The sequence below is a fragment of the Chamaea fasciata genome, unplaced genomic scaffold (assembly GCF_029207755.1).
Source record: "Chamaea fasciata isolate MVZ Bird 193981 ecotype frontalis unplaced genomic scaffold, bChaFas1.0.hap1 SCAF_10, whole genome shotgun sequence".
NCBI lineage: Eukaryota > Metazoa > Chordata > Aves > Passeriformes > Sylviidae > Chamaea > Chamaea fasciata.
Genome location: NW_027094095.1, coordinates 16,172,986 through 16,188,235, shown reverse-complemented (window position 1 = coordinate 16,188,235; position 15,250 = coordinate 16,172,986). Strand labels below are relative to the sequence as shown.

Sequence of the window (15,250 nt, the reverse complement as noted above, 5' to 3'; positions counted from 1 at the left end):
GTTGCTTTAGATTCATGTACTACTTTAAAAGTAGATGTGTTTCAGAAATTACAGATTATGGATAATTTGGTGTTACAAATTCTTTGTTTGGTGTTTTTTCAGATGCCTTTTTTTTTTCCCCCTAGCTAAATAAAACTACTACTGCATCTGTTGGTATAAGGAATACTTCTCGGGCAGAACACAGCAAGAAAGATTGCTGGGGAGATTCTTCCACTAATCAGGATAAAATGAAATCTGATGGATTAGGAGCATCTGGACATGCATCCACCAATAGAAACACTGTCAATAAGACTTCAAAGCATGAGGATGTAAAGGGGAAAGATGGCAAAAAACTAGTTTCCAAGATTACTAAGGATTCCAAACCTGGGGAAAAAGCAGCTTTGCCAAAGGCTAGAGCTGTTATAAAGACAAAAATAGAAAATAATGGAAATGTGAAGGCTGAAAGCATGCTTACCAAGCAAGATATGGAAAAGACATCATCTGCAAGTGGACAAAAAAATTCAGGAAGCAGCAAAGGACTAAAGAATCATGAAGGAAAAATTGCAGGTGCCAGACCTAAAGTGCTGACAGTAACCTCAAGCATGCAGAACAAAACAAAGCCAGTGAAAAAATCCACAGGGAAGGAATCTCCCTCCTTGGTGACAGTGGCAGCAACTCCCAGCAAGTCAGCAAACTCAAACATGGATATCCAGACTGTGGGTGAACAGACAGAGGAACCTAAAGAGGATAAATCAGTAGAGGAAGGGAAAAAACAGACTGGTAATTTTTTATAATTCTTTCTTTAAAGTCCTCTTCTGATTGGTCTCAGGCTGGTCGTATACTGAAAACCAGCCAGGGAAGCTTTAAGACAATCTACTATAAATTGATGAAAGTTACATTCTTCTCCAGTAAATGAGTATAAACTGACTTTATGGTCAATTAGTAGCCATCTAAAACAGTAACCATTTTACAAGTTTAGCATGTATGATCTTCTCAATAACCAATCTTTATATATTAGATTTTTTTTTCAGTACTTATATGCAATGTATTTCGCCCTGTAATCACCTTTGAATTTACTTTACAGTAGTGAAAACAAAGGCATCTGTGAAGGTATCAAATGGAATCACCACCAAAAAAAAAAAGACTGAACTTGAGACGATTGTCACAACAAGCAGGTATATTACAAAACAATATGCTGCTTTATAGGTGTGTGCATGAGTGTATGAGTTTGGGAAGGTTTCAGGTGAGCTATTAAACTTACCATTATATGTTCTTTTTACTCTGAGAGTGGTTGTCTGTAGGATGTTATTTGCAAAACAGTTTGAGTTAGCTATTGGCAACATTGCTGTAAAGATAGAATTGGTTTGGCTTTTGTGTTCGACTGTTGCATGCTAATCATTTTTAAATTGTTATAGGTCATTCAGAATTCTGCATACTGGAACAGTTAATGACTACACAAGGTGTTGTAAACTTACCAATTCTGGAATAGTTTAGATAACACTGGACAGGAGACAGCTGAAGTGAAACTGTGAAATGGGTCATTATATATACATGTTTGTACATAAATTAAAAATACAAATTTTTTTTTATTTTCAGAAAGTTTACTTTTTAGGTTGCATTTTCAATGTTTATAAATGTGTGCACATTAGAACACATATATTTCTTGTTTAAATATAATTAAGCATTGCTAGATCTAAGCCTGGAAATAATGGATGTGATGATTTCTTTGCAGTCTGACAAAAAAACCAACAGGAAAAGGGTGTAATGAGCAAAATGTACAAGCTGTTCTAAAGAAAAAAGGGAATGTGAGTACGAATTCTGCAGCACAGCAAAAGTCTCAAAACACACCTACCAATTCTCCCAAGAACCAAGGTAAAGTTTCATAGAGCAGTTAAATGATCTGCCACTATTATGCAAAGCTTTGAGGTTTGTTTGGTTTTTAGGACAGCTACATGGAAAAATCTTCTGGAGAATTCTGGGTTTTTTCCATATTTCACTTTTGGTGACAATCCTAAACTGTAAAATGCAAATTAATGTGTCAACTTCAAAATACTTAAAAGACGGTCTTCAGTGCCAGTCAGTGTTTTCTTCTGCTTGTTTAATCTGCATTGCAGAGTCTTCCATTTGCTGATCCCCTGCACTTCTGCATTTGGAACCATGACTGAGCTCATCAGAAATTCTGTAGGTTGAGCATTTGTAATAAGCCTCTGGTCTGCAGACTGCTTTATGCCTCCCTATTTTTGTGTTTCCCGATTTCCCCCTCACAGTAGCGCTACTGATAGTGGCCCCCAAACAAATACTCGATTTCAACAGCCACTGATAGCACAGGTAGGAAAGGACACTGTAAAACACAGAGAGGAAACACTGCTTTAGAAGGATACAAAGTGTTAAGGATGGAGGTCCAATATTCAAGTTATATTATCTTAAATGCACTGTGATATAGAAGACACAGGTTCTGTCAATTTGTGGTCATTAAAGATCTTGCAGTATTTTCTGACTGAGCAGGGACATTAACTCTGGTATTCTAATCACATTATAACTAATGTAATTATTTTCTGCCTCTGTTCATTTCCTCTACAATATAAATTGAATACAGTACTCATCACTTCCTGTGCTAAGCTGCTGTGTAGTGTTTCTATGCATTATTAGAGAGCTGCTGCTTTCTACTCCAGGGATGACTACCGCAGTTACAGGCTGAAGTGATTCCTGTATGTATATTCTATGAACTGGTTTAAAGGTGCCAAGATGGTATTTTTGACTACTCTGTTATTTCAAATCTTAATTCTTTAACAAGCCTTAAACACCTTAGTTATGTTAAAAGTTGAGTAACTTGTTTCTTAACATAAACATTAACAAAAAATTGGTGAATACACTGTGACTGGCACATACAACCTTTATAGTCTTTTTTACTGTTTGTTAGGACCTCAGGGGGAGTCACCAAATTCACTGAAATCAGGAATGTCTCCAAAACATAATGAAGAAAAAAATGTGTTACAACACCTGGTTCAGACAACACTCCCAGAAAAACATCCTTCAGCCAAGAAGAAGAGTATTAAACAATCACAAGCACCTGTAACAAAAGCCACTTCAAAAATAACACCTAAGACTCTGGCTTCATCTAAGAATGCTGAGATTACAAATAATAAAGACCCGAAACAGAAAACAGCTGTGTTAAAATCTCAGTCCTCTGCCCAAAAGCATTCAAGGAGTGATTCTCCTGTTGTCCAGAAGAATGTGCACACCCCTGAGCACAGAGGTTCAGGACAGAAACTTGAGAAAAACACGGCTGATGCTGTGGCAGATCAGCTTCATGACAATAATGAATGCTATTCTGCAAACGAATCTCTAAAACCTGCCACGGAAAGTGGCAGTGACAATAAATTGCTGGAGTCTTGTCAGTCCAATAAACAAAAATTAACAGATTCTTCTGAAACTGTGCAATACGAAATACAATCCAAGTCTTCTCCTAAAATTGCAGAACAAATTACTTATAAACCGAATGTTTCACTACGAAATGACATGGAAACAAGACAAATCTGTGGAGATCAGACTGGAATTAGAAAGGTTGACGACCCAGAGGAAGATGGTACTACAGCTGAACTTCACTGTCATGCACAGTCTTCCAATGATGGATATTCAGACTTTTCCAAGGAAACCAATCAGAAGGCTATTGTTTTAGGAGAACTGGTGAAAGATTCAAAAGCAACAAAAGTCTGTAATGAACAGAGTGATAAAATAAACTCTGAGACAGGTCTTAACTATGGTGCAAATGCTTTGTCAAGCTTTTCCCAAATACCCAGTAAAGAGGATGAGACATCATCTCCTCAGATCCATGTGGAAGGATTTCTTACAGCTGATGAACTGTGTGATACATCAGCCTTGACTGAATATAAATCAATTACAACAGATTTAGATGATGTTTCAGAATGTTCCACAGAACAAATAACAGAAAAATATTCACCTAATTACACAGAGCTTATAGAGCCTATGGAAATGCCAGAAAACCATGAAAATGCAGACATTCCCTTTGTGGACCACTGGAGTACTGGTGCTGTAGATCCAAAAGAGAGTCCTGAATCAGATACTGGCAGTGCAACCACATCTTCTGATGATATAAAACCAAGATCAGAAGATTATGATGCCGGAGGCTCTCAGGACGATGAGGGATCCAATGAAAGAGGGATTTCTAAATGCAGTACTATGCTATGTCATGACTTTCTTGGAAGAAGCAGCAGTGACACAAGTACACCTGAGGAATTAAAAATTTATGATAGCAGTCTAAGAATAGAAGTGAAAATGAAAAAAGAGGGTTCTGATCTCTTCCGTGTTAATTCAACAAGTGATGATGAAATACCAAGAAAAAGACCTGAAATTTGGTCCCATCAAGAGAGTTCACGGACCACTACTAGAGAAAGCAAAAGTTCTGCTTTTGGGAATGCACAGTTTACTCAGGAAGCCGACCAAGTTTCTTCTTCTGCCGATGAAACAGAAGATGACAGATCTGAAGCAGAGAATGTTGCAGAAAACTTTCCCCTGACAAATATTCCTACTCAACAGTTCCAAGGAATTGATAATTTAGCTTTTGAGGATGCAACAGAAAATGATACTGCAAGTCAGGAGTTTTCTAGAACTAAAAATTTCAAACGATCTGTTTTACTTTCAGTAGATGAATGTGAAGAATTAGGAGCTGACGATAAAGTGGAAACTCACACTTCACGTCAGCACTCAATAGATTCTCTTACTCCTTCAGAAGTATTTGACAGTGTTTCTCAAGAGCACCATGGAAAGATATTTTATTCAAGATACCCACTGGAAACTGAAGATGGATTCCTGGATGGCAAACAGCACAAGGATAGAGACAATAGATCAGATAAAAGTGGAAGTTCTCTCCTGCATCTTCACGGTACTGAAATCCCAGGAAAGGAGAATCAAGGTGCTTCAATGACTGAACAAAATTGTGCAGAGAAAGTATATTCAGCAGGTAGTCCACATCCAGGAGAAAACCAGCAAGTAAATATGAAGATTGAGGTGGTTAGTGAATTTCACCAGTGCAATAAGTACTTAGACAATGATGCAAAATCTCAAGAAAGACCATGTCATCTGGATCTTCAGCAGAGAGAAACTAATTCTGATGTGCAAAAGAGCAGCTCTGCAAAACCTGTAGAAGGCAGTAAGAATCAGATGCTGACTCAGGAAAGTCAAGTGAGAGACAGTCAACCAGCAACTACTGAATACGCTAATACTGATTTACTTCCAGGTAATGTACAGAAATAGAAACATTCAGTCATTCAAAACTAAATTAATAGGGAAAGCTTTGACCATTTGTCTGGGATTGAATCCTGAACTGAAGTAATTTTGGCTGAAATTATATTTAAATATTTTTAAGTATTTCACTTGGGTAGAGAATGCTTGTCTGTTTGAAATATCCGTCAATACCCTGCTGTTCAATGAGAAGCTTCACTACAAGAAAAGAGAATTTATGTAATGCTAAAAGAAAGATTGGACGCAGTTGTCTGTACTTCAGTTATTTTTGATCCAATCTAACATTGACAGCATCAGCTTTTGATGGAATCTTAGTACTTGTTTTGTCTGCTTGACAACATATAGTATGTCTGAATGGGATGTGCAATAACTAAAGTAATAACCTTAACTAAAGCGCACTGAACTGTTTACCTGAACAGCTATATGCATTATTGTTGTAATTTATTTATTTATATATTATATACAAATTTGGATCATTCTCCCACTGAATATAACTGAGTATTTGCCATATACACCAGTGGGAGCAGGTTTGAACTCTGCTTTAGAGCTTATGAGATGTCTAAAATTCTAAATTTTACCAGTAAAAGCTTATTTCCTAAAAGAGAGATTATACTTAGAACTGATGCTTATATACAAAAAAAGTTCTAACTTGTTTCATGTAGCTAGATGAATACTTGTCTAGTTTTGTGTTTTGTCTTCTTTATATCAATAATTCAGTCTGTTTATCCCATCAAAAATATACAATAGTGTTGATTACAACTATTGTGTATTCAAGAGTAATGAAACACTGATGATGATCTATGTTCAGCCAGACCACAGAACAAGAAGACATTAAAAGTTGTACTATTTTTTTTAAGTTTGCTTGCCCTTGCCTGCAGCTGCCCTTGCATGTGCAGTGTAGAAATAAGCCTGTGGATAAACAATTTTGGTTTTAATTCTCTTCTAAGCTGACATAGCTTAAGTCACCATTCAGTAATCATTCTCTATTAATTCCCTCTATGCACCTCCTGGTCTAAATTTAATTTATGTAGTAAATAAGAAATTTCATGTGCATTAAGTGTATATTTACATTGTCATTTTCTGTATCAGAAACTTAATTACGGAGGTTATTGTTAATTACCAGTGGTGATTGCTGCTTTAACTTAATTTATAAATCATACTTTGTTTTTTATATAGGAAATAAATGCCTCAAATTTGTCAATTTTGTATAACCCTCCATCCCCCTTTTTTTAACCTGATTGGATTGTCCTTCCTGAATGAATTAAATTTTGCTCTACACAGCCCTGAGGGGAGGATCATCTACAATTTTTACAATGTACAGTATTGTGAATTATTTCAGGAGACATAGATGATTATGACACAATGGCACAAACCTGCATGTATGAACATCGGCCTTCAAAAACCCTTTCTCCAATATATGAGATGGATGTTGGAGAAGCAATTGAGCAGAGGATGGATTCAGAAACAGCAGTTCTAGAGATGGATTTTGAAGATCAACAGTTTGCAGAACAGGACTGGACTCTACTCAGGCAATTGTTATCTGAGCAGGACTCAAATATAGATTTCAAAAACTCTGTTCCTGAAGACCTTAACTTAGCACAATGTCTTATCAATCAGACACTGTTTCTGGCACGAGATGGTTCGAATCCTCAGGGTACCTCACAAGTTGACACATTCAGTAGGTGGACTGAACTCATGTCTCCACTTGACGATTCCTCAGCAAGCATTACAGTGGCAAGCTTTTCATCTGAAGACTGTTCATCCCCTCAAGGGGAATGGACAATTCTTGAACTCGAAACCCATCATTAAGGTGTCACCTGTTTGCAACTGAACTCCAACCCATTCCCCAAATCTATTTTTGATGAGTTGTTTCCATACCATAATGAAATACTGCATCAGTCAAGAACGAGCAATTCTTGATACTGAGGCAATCTTTCTGATAAAATGAGGTAAATATGTTAACTTATCATCTAGATTTAATCACAAGTACAATAATTTTTCAAGACTTAAATGTATGTCTTTTCTAAAAATGAACTTTAAGCATGTATTTTCTAGAATTGTTAGAAAAACTAGATTACATGAAAGAAAAGTCTGGGTTTCCACCCTCTCTTTTATCTTCTTTTTTGACATTTAATGTTCTCATTGATCAAAAATTTAAAGATGAATGCACTATTAGTAGAACTATTCCTCTCCTTCCCCACCCCCTATATGGTGACTTCATTTTACAACAATAAAGATTCAGAACGGTTGTGTCAAAAGGTGATGTGTGCCAACACTACTTTAACTGACAGAAAAACATACTTACATTCAAAGAAAATGTTTCAATCTGAATCTGCCTTGGGCCTTATTAATATGAGCAGCTTGTTTCATCTGTTTCTTCCAGATTTGATTTTTGTACTTTGGTTTGTTTTGTTTAGAAGTTTCCAATAAATTTTTTAATTGCCTTTTCTTCAAATATAAGATTTCAGAGGGTCTGTGCTGTATGAAGACCACTGTTTCTTTCATGAAAATGCACATATTTAAATAAATAGTTTAAATGGCATAGTGCATGATTTCAAAGGAGTTGGTAGAATGTTGCTCCTGCTCTAAGAAACAGCATGTCTGATGTCTCCAAAAGTACATCTGAATCTGAAGTTGTGGTCAGTGTTACATCTGAAGTCTGATGTTAGCTAGAATTATATTCATTACCTGCATTAATTAATTACACTTGCACGTTCTCATGCTAAGGTGTAGCAAGAGTCTCAGGAATTTGGTTTTGTGTGTTTTCATAGATGCCACATTTTTGGGAGTGGTAATAGGATTCTTGCATCTTCATTATTATCTCTAGTGTAGCTTTTATAAATTGAGACTAAATGTCACCATAACCTTTCTTATGACTCTAGAGTGAAAGAGGATATACAGATCATTTTGCTGTTTTTTTCTCTTTGGGTGTGGAGAGGACTGATTATTGTTTTTTCTGATTGACAGGGGAGGAAGGAGTGAGAAACTTTTTGTAATTCTTACCAAGTCAGAACTCCTGAAACATACAGGGTTTTTTTTCCCTGCAAAGGTTGGACCCTCTTAAGATATCTGCATTATGGAAACAGTAGAGCTTGTCTTTCACACAGCTTAAAATCTAAAAAGGAAGTATTCTACCTCCTCTTACTCATTAACAGAAGTGCCTTCAGAAGTGGGTGCCATATACGAGTAAAACGCTACTAAAACATTCTGTTTTGATTGAAACTATCTAAGTACACAACTTAAGCTGACTGTAAGCACTGACACCATGGTCAGTTTTGCAAGGTTTTGCACAATTCCAGCAGTGCGCCTTAAGTTTCTTGACAAACTTAATTTCTTTTTGTTCTTAGTCAGAAACTCAGTTCTATGGAAATATAAACTTGCCCTAGTGTATGACTGAAGAAGTTACGACTTTGGATTTGACAGAATAAAGGTCTTTGAGGCAAAATAATTTATCTAGCAAGGCACTTTGTTGAATTTCTGGTACAAAAGTAAAAGTAATATTTTATTCTCAAAATGAGCGGAGGAAGAATTTTATCTTTAATATCTTTTAGCAGCAGCATAAATAGTCTGAGATACTGCAATTCAAAATATTATAAATCTATTACTCTGTATTTAACCCAGTCTTCATCTTGAGGGAGATAGAACAACCTTTAGAAGTGCAAAACATCAAGAAAACCTATTTTTCACCTTCAGCATTTACAAGGTACATCAATAGGTGATAATCTTTTGGATAAAATAAAGAACTATAGTAACTGGCCACAGTAAAAGATGAAGCTCAAGAGAAGCTCTTACAGAAGGCTAAGGAATAGTGCTTTTCAATGTCTGTCTAAAGCATTAAAGTTTTTTACCAAAAAGTTTAATCAACTTTAAACTTCTGACAGTGGGCATTCACATGTTAAACAAGATGAAGTGGTGGAAAGGAGAAGTGACAGAAAGTGAAAGAAAGGATCCTGTTATCCATTTTTCATTTTGCCCATATTTTAAACTTCTTACTGAATTGATAAGTGACACTGAAAATGGACACAAAATTTCAGGTTTATTGTATGAAATACAATCACATATAGGGGTTTTTTTTTGTTTTTGTCTTTGCATTTACTTTTTCAGTTGCATCAAAATTAAAGTAGCTTCTCTCTTCAAGACCCCAGTGATGTTGTTGCAATTCTTTCAAGAGTTTTGCAGCAGACCACTGATTAGGATATGGTATTGTTCAGTTGGTACATAGGCAGCCATAGAGTTCGGCTTCCCACAGCCTAATAGCATCCGTAGAAGTAGCAGGAATAGAAAGTGGTATTGTTTTTAATTCGCGTTACTAGAGTGCCTGTGAGGCTTAATCAGACCAGCATCCCACTGGCTAGACATTGTACAAACAAAGAGCAAAAACAAAGACTTCCCACAGAGTGGTTAGAATCTAAGATAAGACAAAAAAAATGCACATGAATGGAAAAGTAAAGTGAGAGTGCCAGTATTTGTCTAGCTGATTAGCAATGGTTTCAGCACATCATCAGTTTAAATAGTCACTTTTCCTCCTGTATGCATTATGAGAAGGGGAAACTTTAGGGTGAGATTTGAAGGCTGGATAACGAGCTAGAAGAATGTATATTCCTGACCAGCCTCATGTGCTGCCTAAACTGTTTGACCCTGAGCTCATTCAGGAGAATGTTCAAGCTTTGAGACAGTTGTAGGTAGCTATTTGTTTAATTCTATCAGTCACTTGAGTTCTTTGGAGTCCTTCTTGTACCTCCTGGCAGTGATTTTATCGCTGTATTCACCTCTTCTCCAAAACATGAGAGAATGGATAAAGGTTTGTTGGAAAACTTCATAGAGAGACAATCAAAGCCGGTGCCATGGGCTCCAAGTGAATAGTGATTATGAGGTCCTGAAAGGCCTCTAAAGCAAAGACAAGGTAGAGACATCTGATGAAACAGTGAAAGGGCATCACTGAGGAAACTAAAAAGATGGCACAGTCAGCATACTACCCCTGCAGTTGTGTTTGGAATAAGAGCAGTGAATTTGCTCTGTCAAAGCCTGAGAAGACCAGGTTGCAGTTAACAGGTGAAAGTGACAGCTTACCTGAGATTGTTCAGTGAATGGGCAAAGATGTCTCTATCCTGCAGACAGTAACACCACATTTAGTAAACTATCAGTGAAATTTAAAGGAGAGGACTTGAAAATCAGATACTGACCCTGATTTGGCCTACCTTGAATGACATGTTATGAAAGTGAAAAATAAGGAAAGATGTTTTACATGTATGATTCTATTAAGTTTAAAAAAAGACTAGACCTCCAAAAGTGATATCTGTAGGCACAATTACTTTTTTTTTTTTTTTTTTTTTTTTTTTTTTTTTTTCTTGGAAAGTTAGAGTCTAATCTGAACTGGAGAAGCAGCTCTGCAGGGTTTTTACATACAGATAACAGCTAAAATTGTATTTGTGGCATAAGTCACCAACAGACATATTGCAGACAAGATGGAAGGCCAGATGCTTGGAACTGTACAGGAAAGTGAGGAAGGGGGAGATTCATCCAAATAATCTATTAAAAATAAATTAGAGAAGCAAAGGAAATAAAAAGATGGAGGCAGGAGTCAAACGAGGATGAGAGTATTTAAGGAAAACTGTACCACCGACTTCACTGAACACAACCCGCTAGGCAGATGAGTATAAAATACTGGTTTTGAGGTTGATTAGGAAAGTGCTCCTAAGGGCTGTGGTCAAAATGAGAGATTGGCCCATGGAGTCAAAGGCAACAGACAGCAGTTTGGTAGAGCCTGACAGAACTGCAGGAAGGAAACTGAGCCTAACCACTGAGAGAGAAACAACAGTTAGAAAAGCAGATCAGTTAATAATATATTTTGGTTTGCTTTTTCAGTGCATGAGATTATACCATGTTTATATAGTGTAGCAAAAGAAATGCAGAGGCTGAGACATACAGTGAAGATCAGAACAGATAAGTAAGCATGAAATGAGATCAGCAGGCAGTCTGGACTGCTACGAGTGATCAGATAAGTGGATAAAAAACCCAGACATCTGCTTTTGTGGCATAGGGGTAATGGAAAGGACACTTCATAAATTCATAAGTTTTTTCCTTAGAAAAGCTTCTTCTAGAATCAAAGAATTACAGAAAAATTTCAGGAAAATCATAACAATACAGGAAAATGCAGGCTTGAACTGACCTCTGAAGGTCTGTAGTCCAACCTCCTACTAAAAGCACAGGTAACTTCAAAGATGAGGTTCTTAGGCCTCACCAATGTCCATAGCGTATAAAGTGATAGTGAAGTCAGCAGGTACAAACACAATGCTCATGGGAAACAGATAATTGAGATTAAACTATTCTCATTATAATAAAACTACTTGGGGTGTCAGTGGAAAATAATAATACAAGAAATATGGCTAGCTTACATTTGTAAGTTCTGGATGATATGTGACTGAACTGTACATGTTTAATAATCTTATTCCATGCTTTTTAAGGTTTTAAGTTATTTCAAAATTATACTCAATTTTTGAGATGGAAAATTTTATTATTATTTTTGAAGAACTAGGGCAAGAGAACATCCCATGTTTCTCACAAAGACTGTCCCTAGGATGTGTTCCCCTAGCATTGTCTATCAGTTTGTTTCAGGGAATATGTTAAAAAAAAAAATCACATGCCTGTTCTAGGTACATACTGTAGGAGACTATTTTATATATATTTCAATATTTCAATCCATATTATTGCCACCTGGAAAATAATAAGTAGCATGCTCATTACACTTAGCTCCAGAAAATCTTTGCATGAAGGAGATAAGAACTGCTCTTACGTTGTTCATCTGTTGCTCAGAACCAAGACATTTAGGAATTCATTATTCTGCTTTCATTAATGTCAAAAAAACCTCTTGTTGACCTCAGTTGACCTCAGGTTCAGGGCTTGTCTATATTAATGCATGTACTAGAAATGTTATTTTTCCAATATATCTATTTTGTAGTTTTCTAGTTTTACTCTACTAATAACATTGTACAATTGTAGGTATGACAAATTACAGCTAGAAAGAGTTCAATTTAGGAGTCATAATTGTATGCATTCTGTTAATGTTTCATGACTGGGGTGATTTAACATTTGTACATTGATGGATGACGTTCTTGCCAGGACTACACAGGAACTGAAGACGAAAGATAAAATGAGAAGTATTGCAGCTTTATTACAACAGATGATTCTCTGGAAATGGGCTTTTAGATCTGAAATCAAATATAATTTAGAAGCTTTCATCTCTTGCAGAAGAGCCATACTGATTTTCATCTTTCTCTCTTGAACAAAAGCTATATGCGATATTTCTTTAAAATAAGCTTTAATGTTCAACTTTGGAAAAATTACAGCTCAAACGTCTTCTTCAGCTAATTTAAAACCTAGCCTCTTCCTATTGACAACTACTGTGTGTTTAAGGAAACTAAACCTGTAACAGAGAAAAGTGATTAACAGCTGGATATCAACTGGGGAAAAATACTGAGTTTGGTAATTTCTTTGGTTTTTAACATTTGGTAACTAAAACCAGAAGAAGCTATACAGAGCAGGTGTGCACACACACACCTGTTTATTTCTTGCATTTGACCTTCCTTTCATACTTCTCTTTGCAATCTGCACTGTACACTCCATTAAGCCACAGTTCTGCAAACACAGAAGTGAACCCACAGCCACATCTGCAGATTGGCTTTCAGCTTAACATTCTCTTTTCAGAGAGGGTAATGGAGCTGACACTGGGGGCAGGCACTGTGCATACTTGTGTTTTTATACGGTACTCAGCTTAATGAGGTTCTAATCTTGATGAACCATCTGGATGCAGTTAAAGTATGAAATAATTAATAATGAAATTCCATTAAATTGCTTCCCTGTTCTCCTTAAATGGTTGCTCAGAAAACTGTCCAGTTAGAGAAATCAAAGTCCTTAGAATCTAACTTTCTGCATTACATGCAACAAGAGTTCTTTCTCTATTGCACAGTAAAATATGAATACTTACCTTCAATAACTCAAACCTCAATATAAGGAGGGGCTGACTATAACTCAGTAACCAGATACATTTAACAAGGACACAAATGGTCAAAATAGGGTTTGTAAACTTACAGATGATGACTGTTAACTGGACTAGAGTGCGTATTCTGGTGAACCTGAACAGGGTTCACATGCACAAATTTGGGAGTCAGCCCAATTACCCAGGTAGTCCATCATACTTTGTATTTATGCACTCAAGTGACAGTGACTACTCTTTCTCAGCTCCCACTGAAGTTAGTGTGAGTGGTATCAGATGCACGTTTATAAAGATCACTTTATTTAAGTGTCTGGATAGAAAGACTAGTTACTGGAGTAAAACTTTTGGCCCATGTACCTTCAATGTATAAAACACTTTTGAGACTGATTGCACTAACTTACTGTAACCTACAATATCCTCACCTATGCAATCCTTATGTAGGAATTTTTTCAATTTTCTTACAGTTGTGCTTAATGAAATAATTTTCGTTCCTTACTTTTATTTTAATAACCCTCTTTCAAATGTGGCATGACATCCTGCCAGTAGAGTTATATCAATGTGCTAAGATCAATACAGATAGGACAAACCCTGTGTACATGCCAGATTCAGTGTAGGTAGTGTAAAAGCTTTTTGTGACTTTCACAGAATGAGGTAATAGCCACGAACAAGAGACCCACCCTAAAGTCAAACTTCCTGCCTGTAACAAAATCTCCTCCTGTATCTGTAGAGAAAAAACCCCTTCAATCTCTATTTTCTGGATTATCATGTTCTAGTAACCAAGATTAATCCAATCTATGTATAATGGGATGCATATGAAGAAAAGTTTGAGTCACTACCTGTAGTCCATGGCTTTACGGTCCTAGAATATTTTGATCACTCAATCCTGTGGAGGGGAGGGGAGGGTGTTAAGCTCTCAAACCAAATGCTTGCATGTTTCCCACCTGCTTGCTTTCCAGACTTAGATAACAAGCTTGGGCCTAAGTAACCCTCTTTTGGAATGATTCTTTGTCAACATGGTGTTCTGTTTCCAGAATATCTGCATGGTTGCATAGTCCCACAACTTTCTTCCCGTGCTACATACTGAAGGTTCTTAGTTGATTTCTGTATGACAGAAAATAATAAATCCTATGTGTAAGTTAAATGCTGAGTCACTGTACTTAATTCAACTTGTGGATTGTTGACATCAATTTTTATTTGTGCTCTATAAATGGCAAAAAAAAAAAAAGTTACATTCCTTTTCCATGTGTTTAGTGAACATTCACTCCTTTTTCTCCTTTAAAGGAAAATATTGATTTTTCTTTGTGTCATCAGAGAATAGGACAGATGATGTGTGTGTCAAGATTGACAATCAGTTTTCATATAAAAAATACATAGAGAGGAAGATACCTATGTAATAGTCACACAAAATCAAACAATGGTGCTGCTGAAGAACACACAGGATATGGGACAGGAGAGCATAGAGAAACACTAATTTGATGATAGATTTTGCCTTGTTGTAAATTAGTTATTCATTCAAATGCTTATGCCATTATCTTCATCATAGGGGACTTCTAGTCCCAAGATCTTTCTATTCTTGCCTAAGTGGGGTTCTGTACTCTGCTTCCAGGAAATATTTGATATGCTGCCAGACTCAGGCCTGTTTCTTCTCTCTCCTGCACCTTCACCTGTATGTGAAATGCACTATGTGGGTAGTATGTGGGAAAGAAATGCTGCTGAGATTTACAGCTAAGACTAGTCAAATGTCAGAAACTGCCACAGCAGAGCTAACAGTAAGTAGGAAAATAACTTCAGCTCATCAGATAGCACAGGATCCCTCAAAGGTCCCTTTTGGGAAAGGAAATTATTGTGAAGAAGAATGCTCTTAAGAACACACAATTCAGAAAAATCCATTTTCTTTGAGTCCGAGCTCTGCTTAATTAGTGTTCTGACATTCAGGCTCAAAAAAAGAGAAAGCCAAGTCATGAAATACTCAAATGGTATTGCAGAACAAACTTCTACCAGAATTGTCCCTTAGGC

The 15,250-nt window shown here is 36.5% G+C and overlaps 1 protein-coding gene across 1 annotated transcript in view; it reads left to right on the top strand.

The window, feature by feature from the left end:
• BTBD8 (BTB domain containing 8) overlaps positions 1-10,555 on the top strand; it is a 36,206-nt gene extending 25,651 nt beyond the window's left edge. The window contains exons 14-18 of the mRNA XM_066192475.1: positions 126-759; positions 1,064-1,154; positions 1,712-1,851; positions 2,900-5,236; positions 6,581-10,555. Coding sequence (XP_066048572.1) covers positions 126-759; positions 1,064-1,154; positions 1,712-1,851; positions 2,900-5,236; positions 6,581-7,050 — 3,672 coding nt within the window. The 3' untranslated portion in view covers positions 7,051-10,555. The remainder of the gene's footprint in view (positions 1-125; positions 760-1,063; positions 1,155-1,711; positions 1,852-2,899; positions 5,237-6,580) is intronic.
• Positions 10,556-15,250: the final 4,695 nt, after the last annotated feature.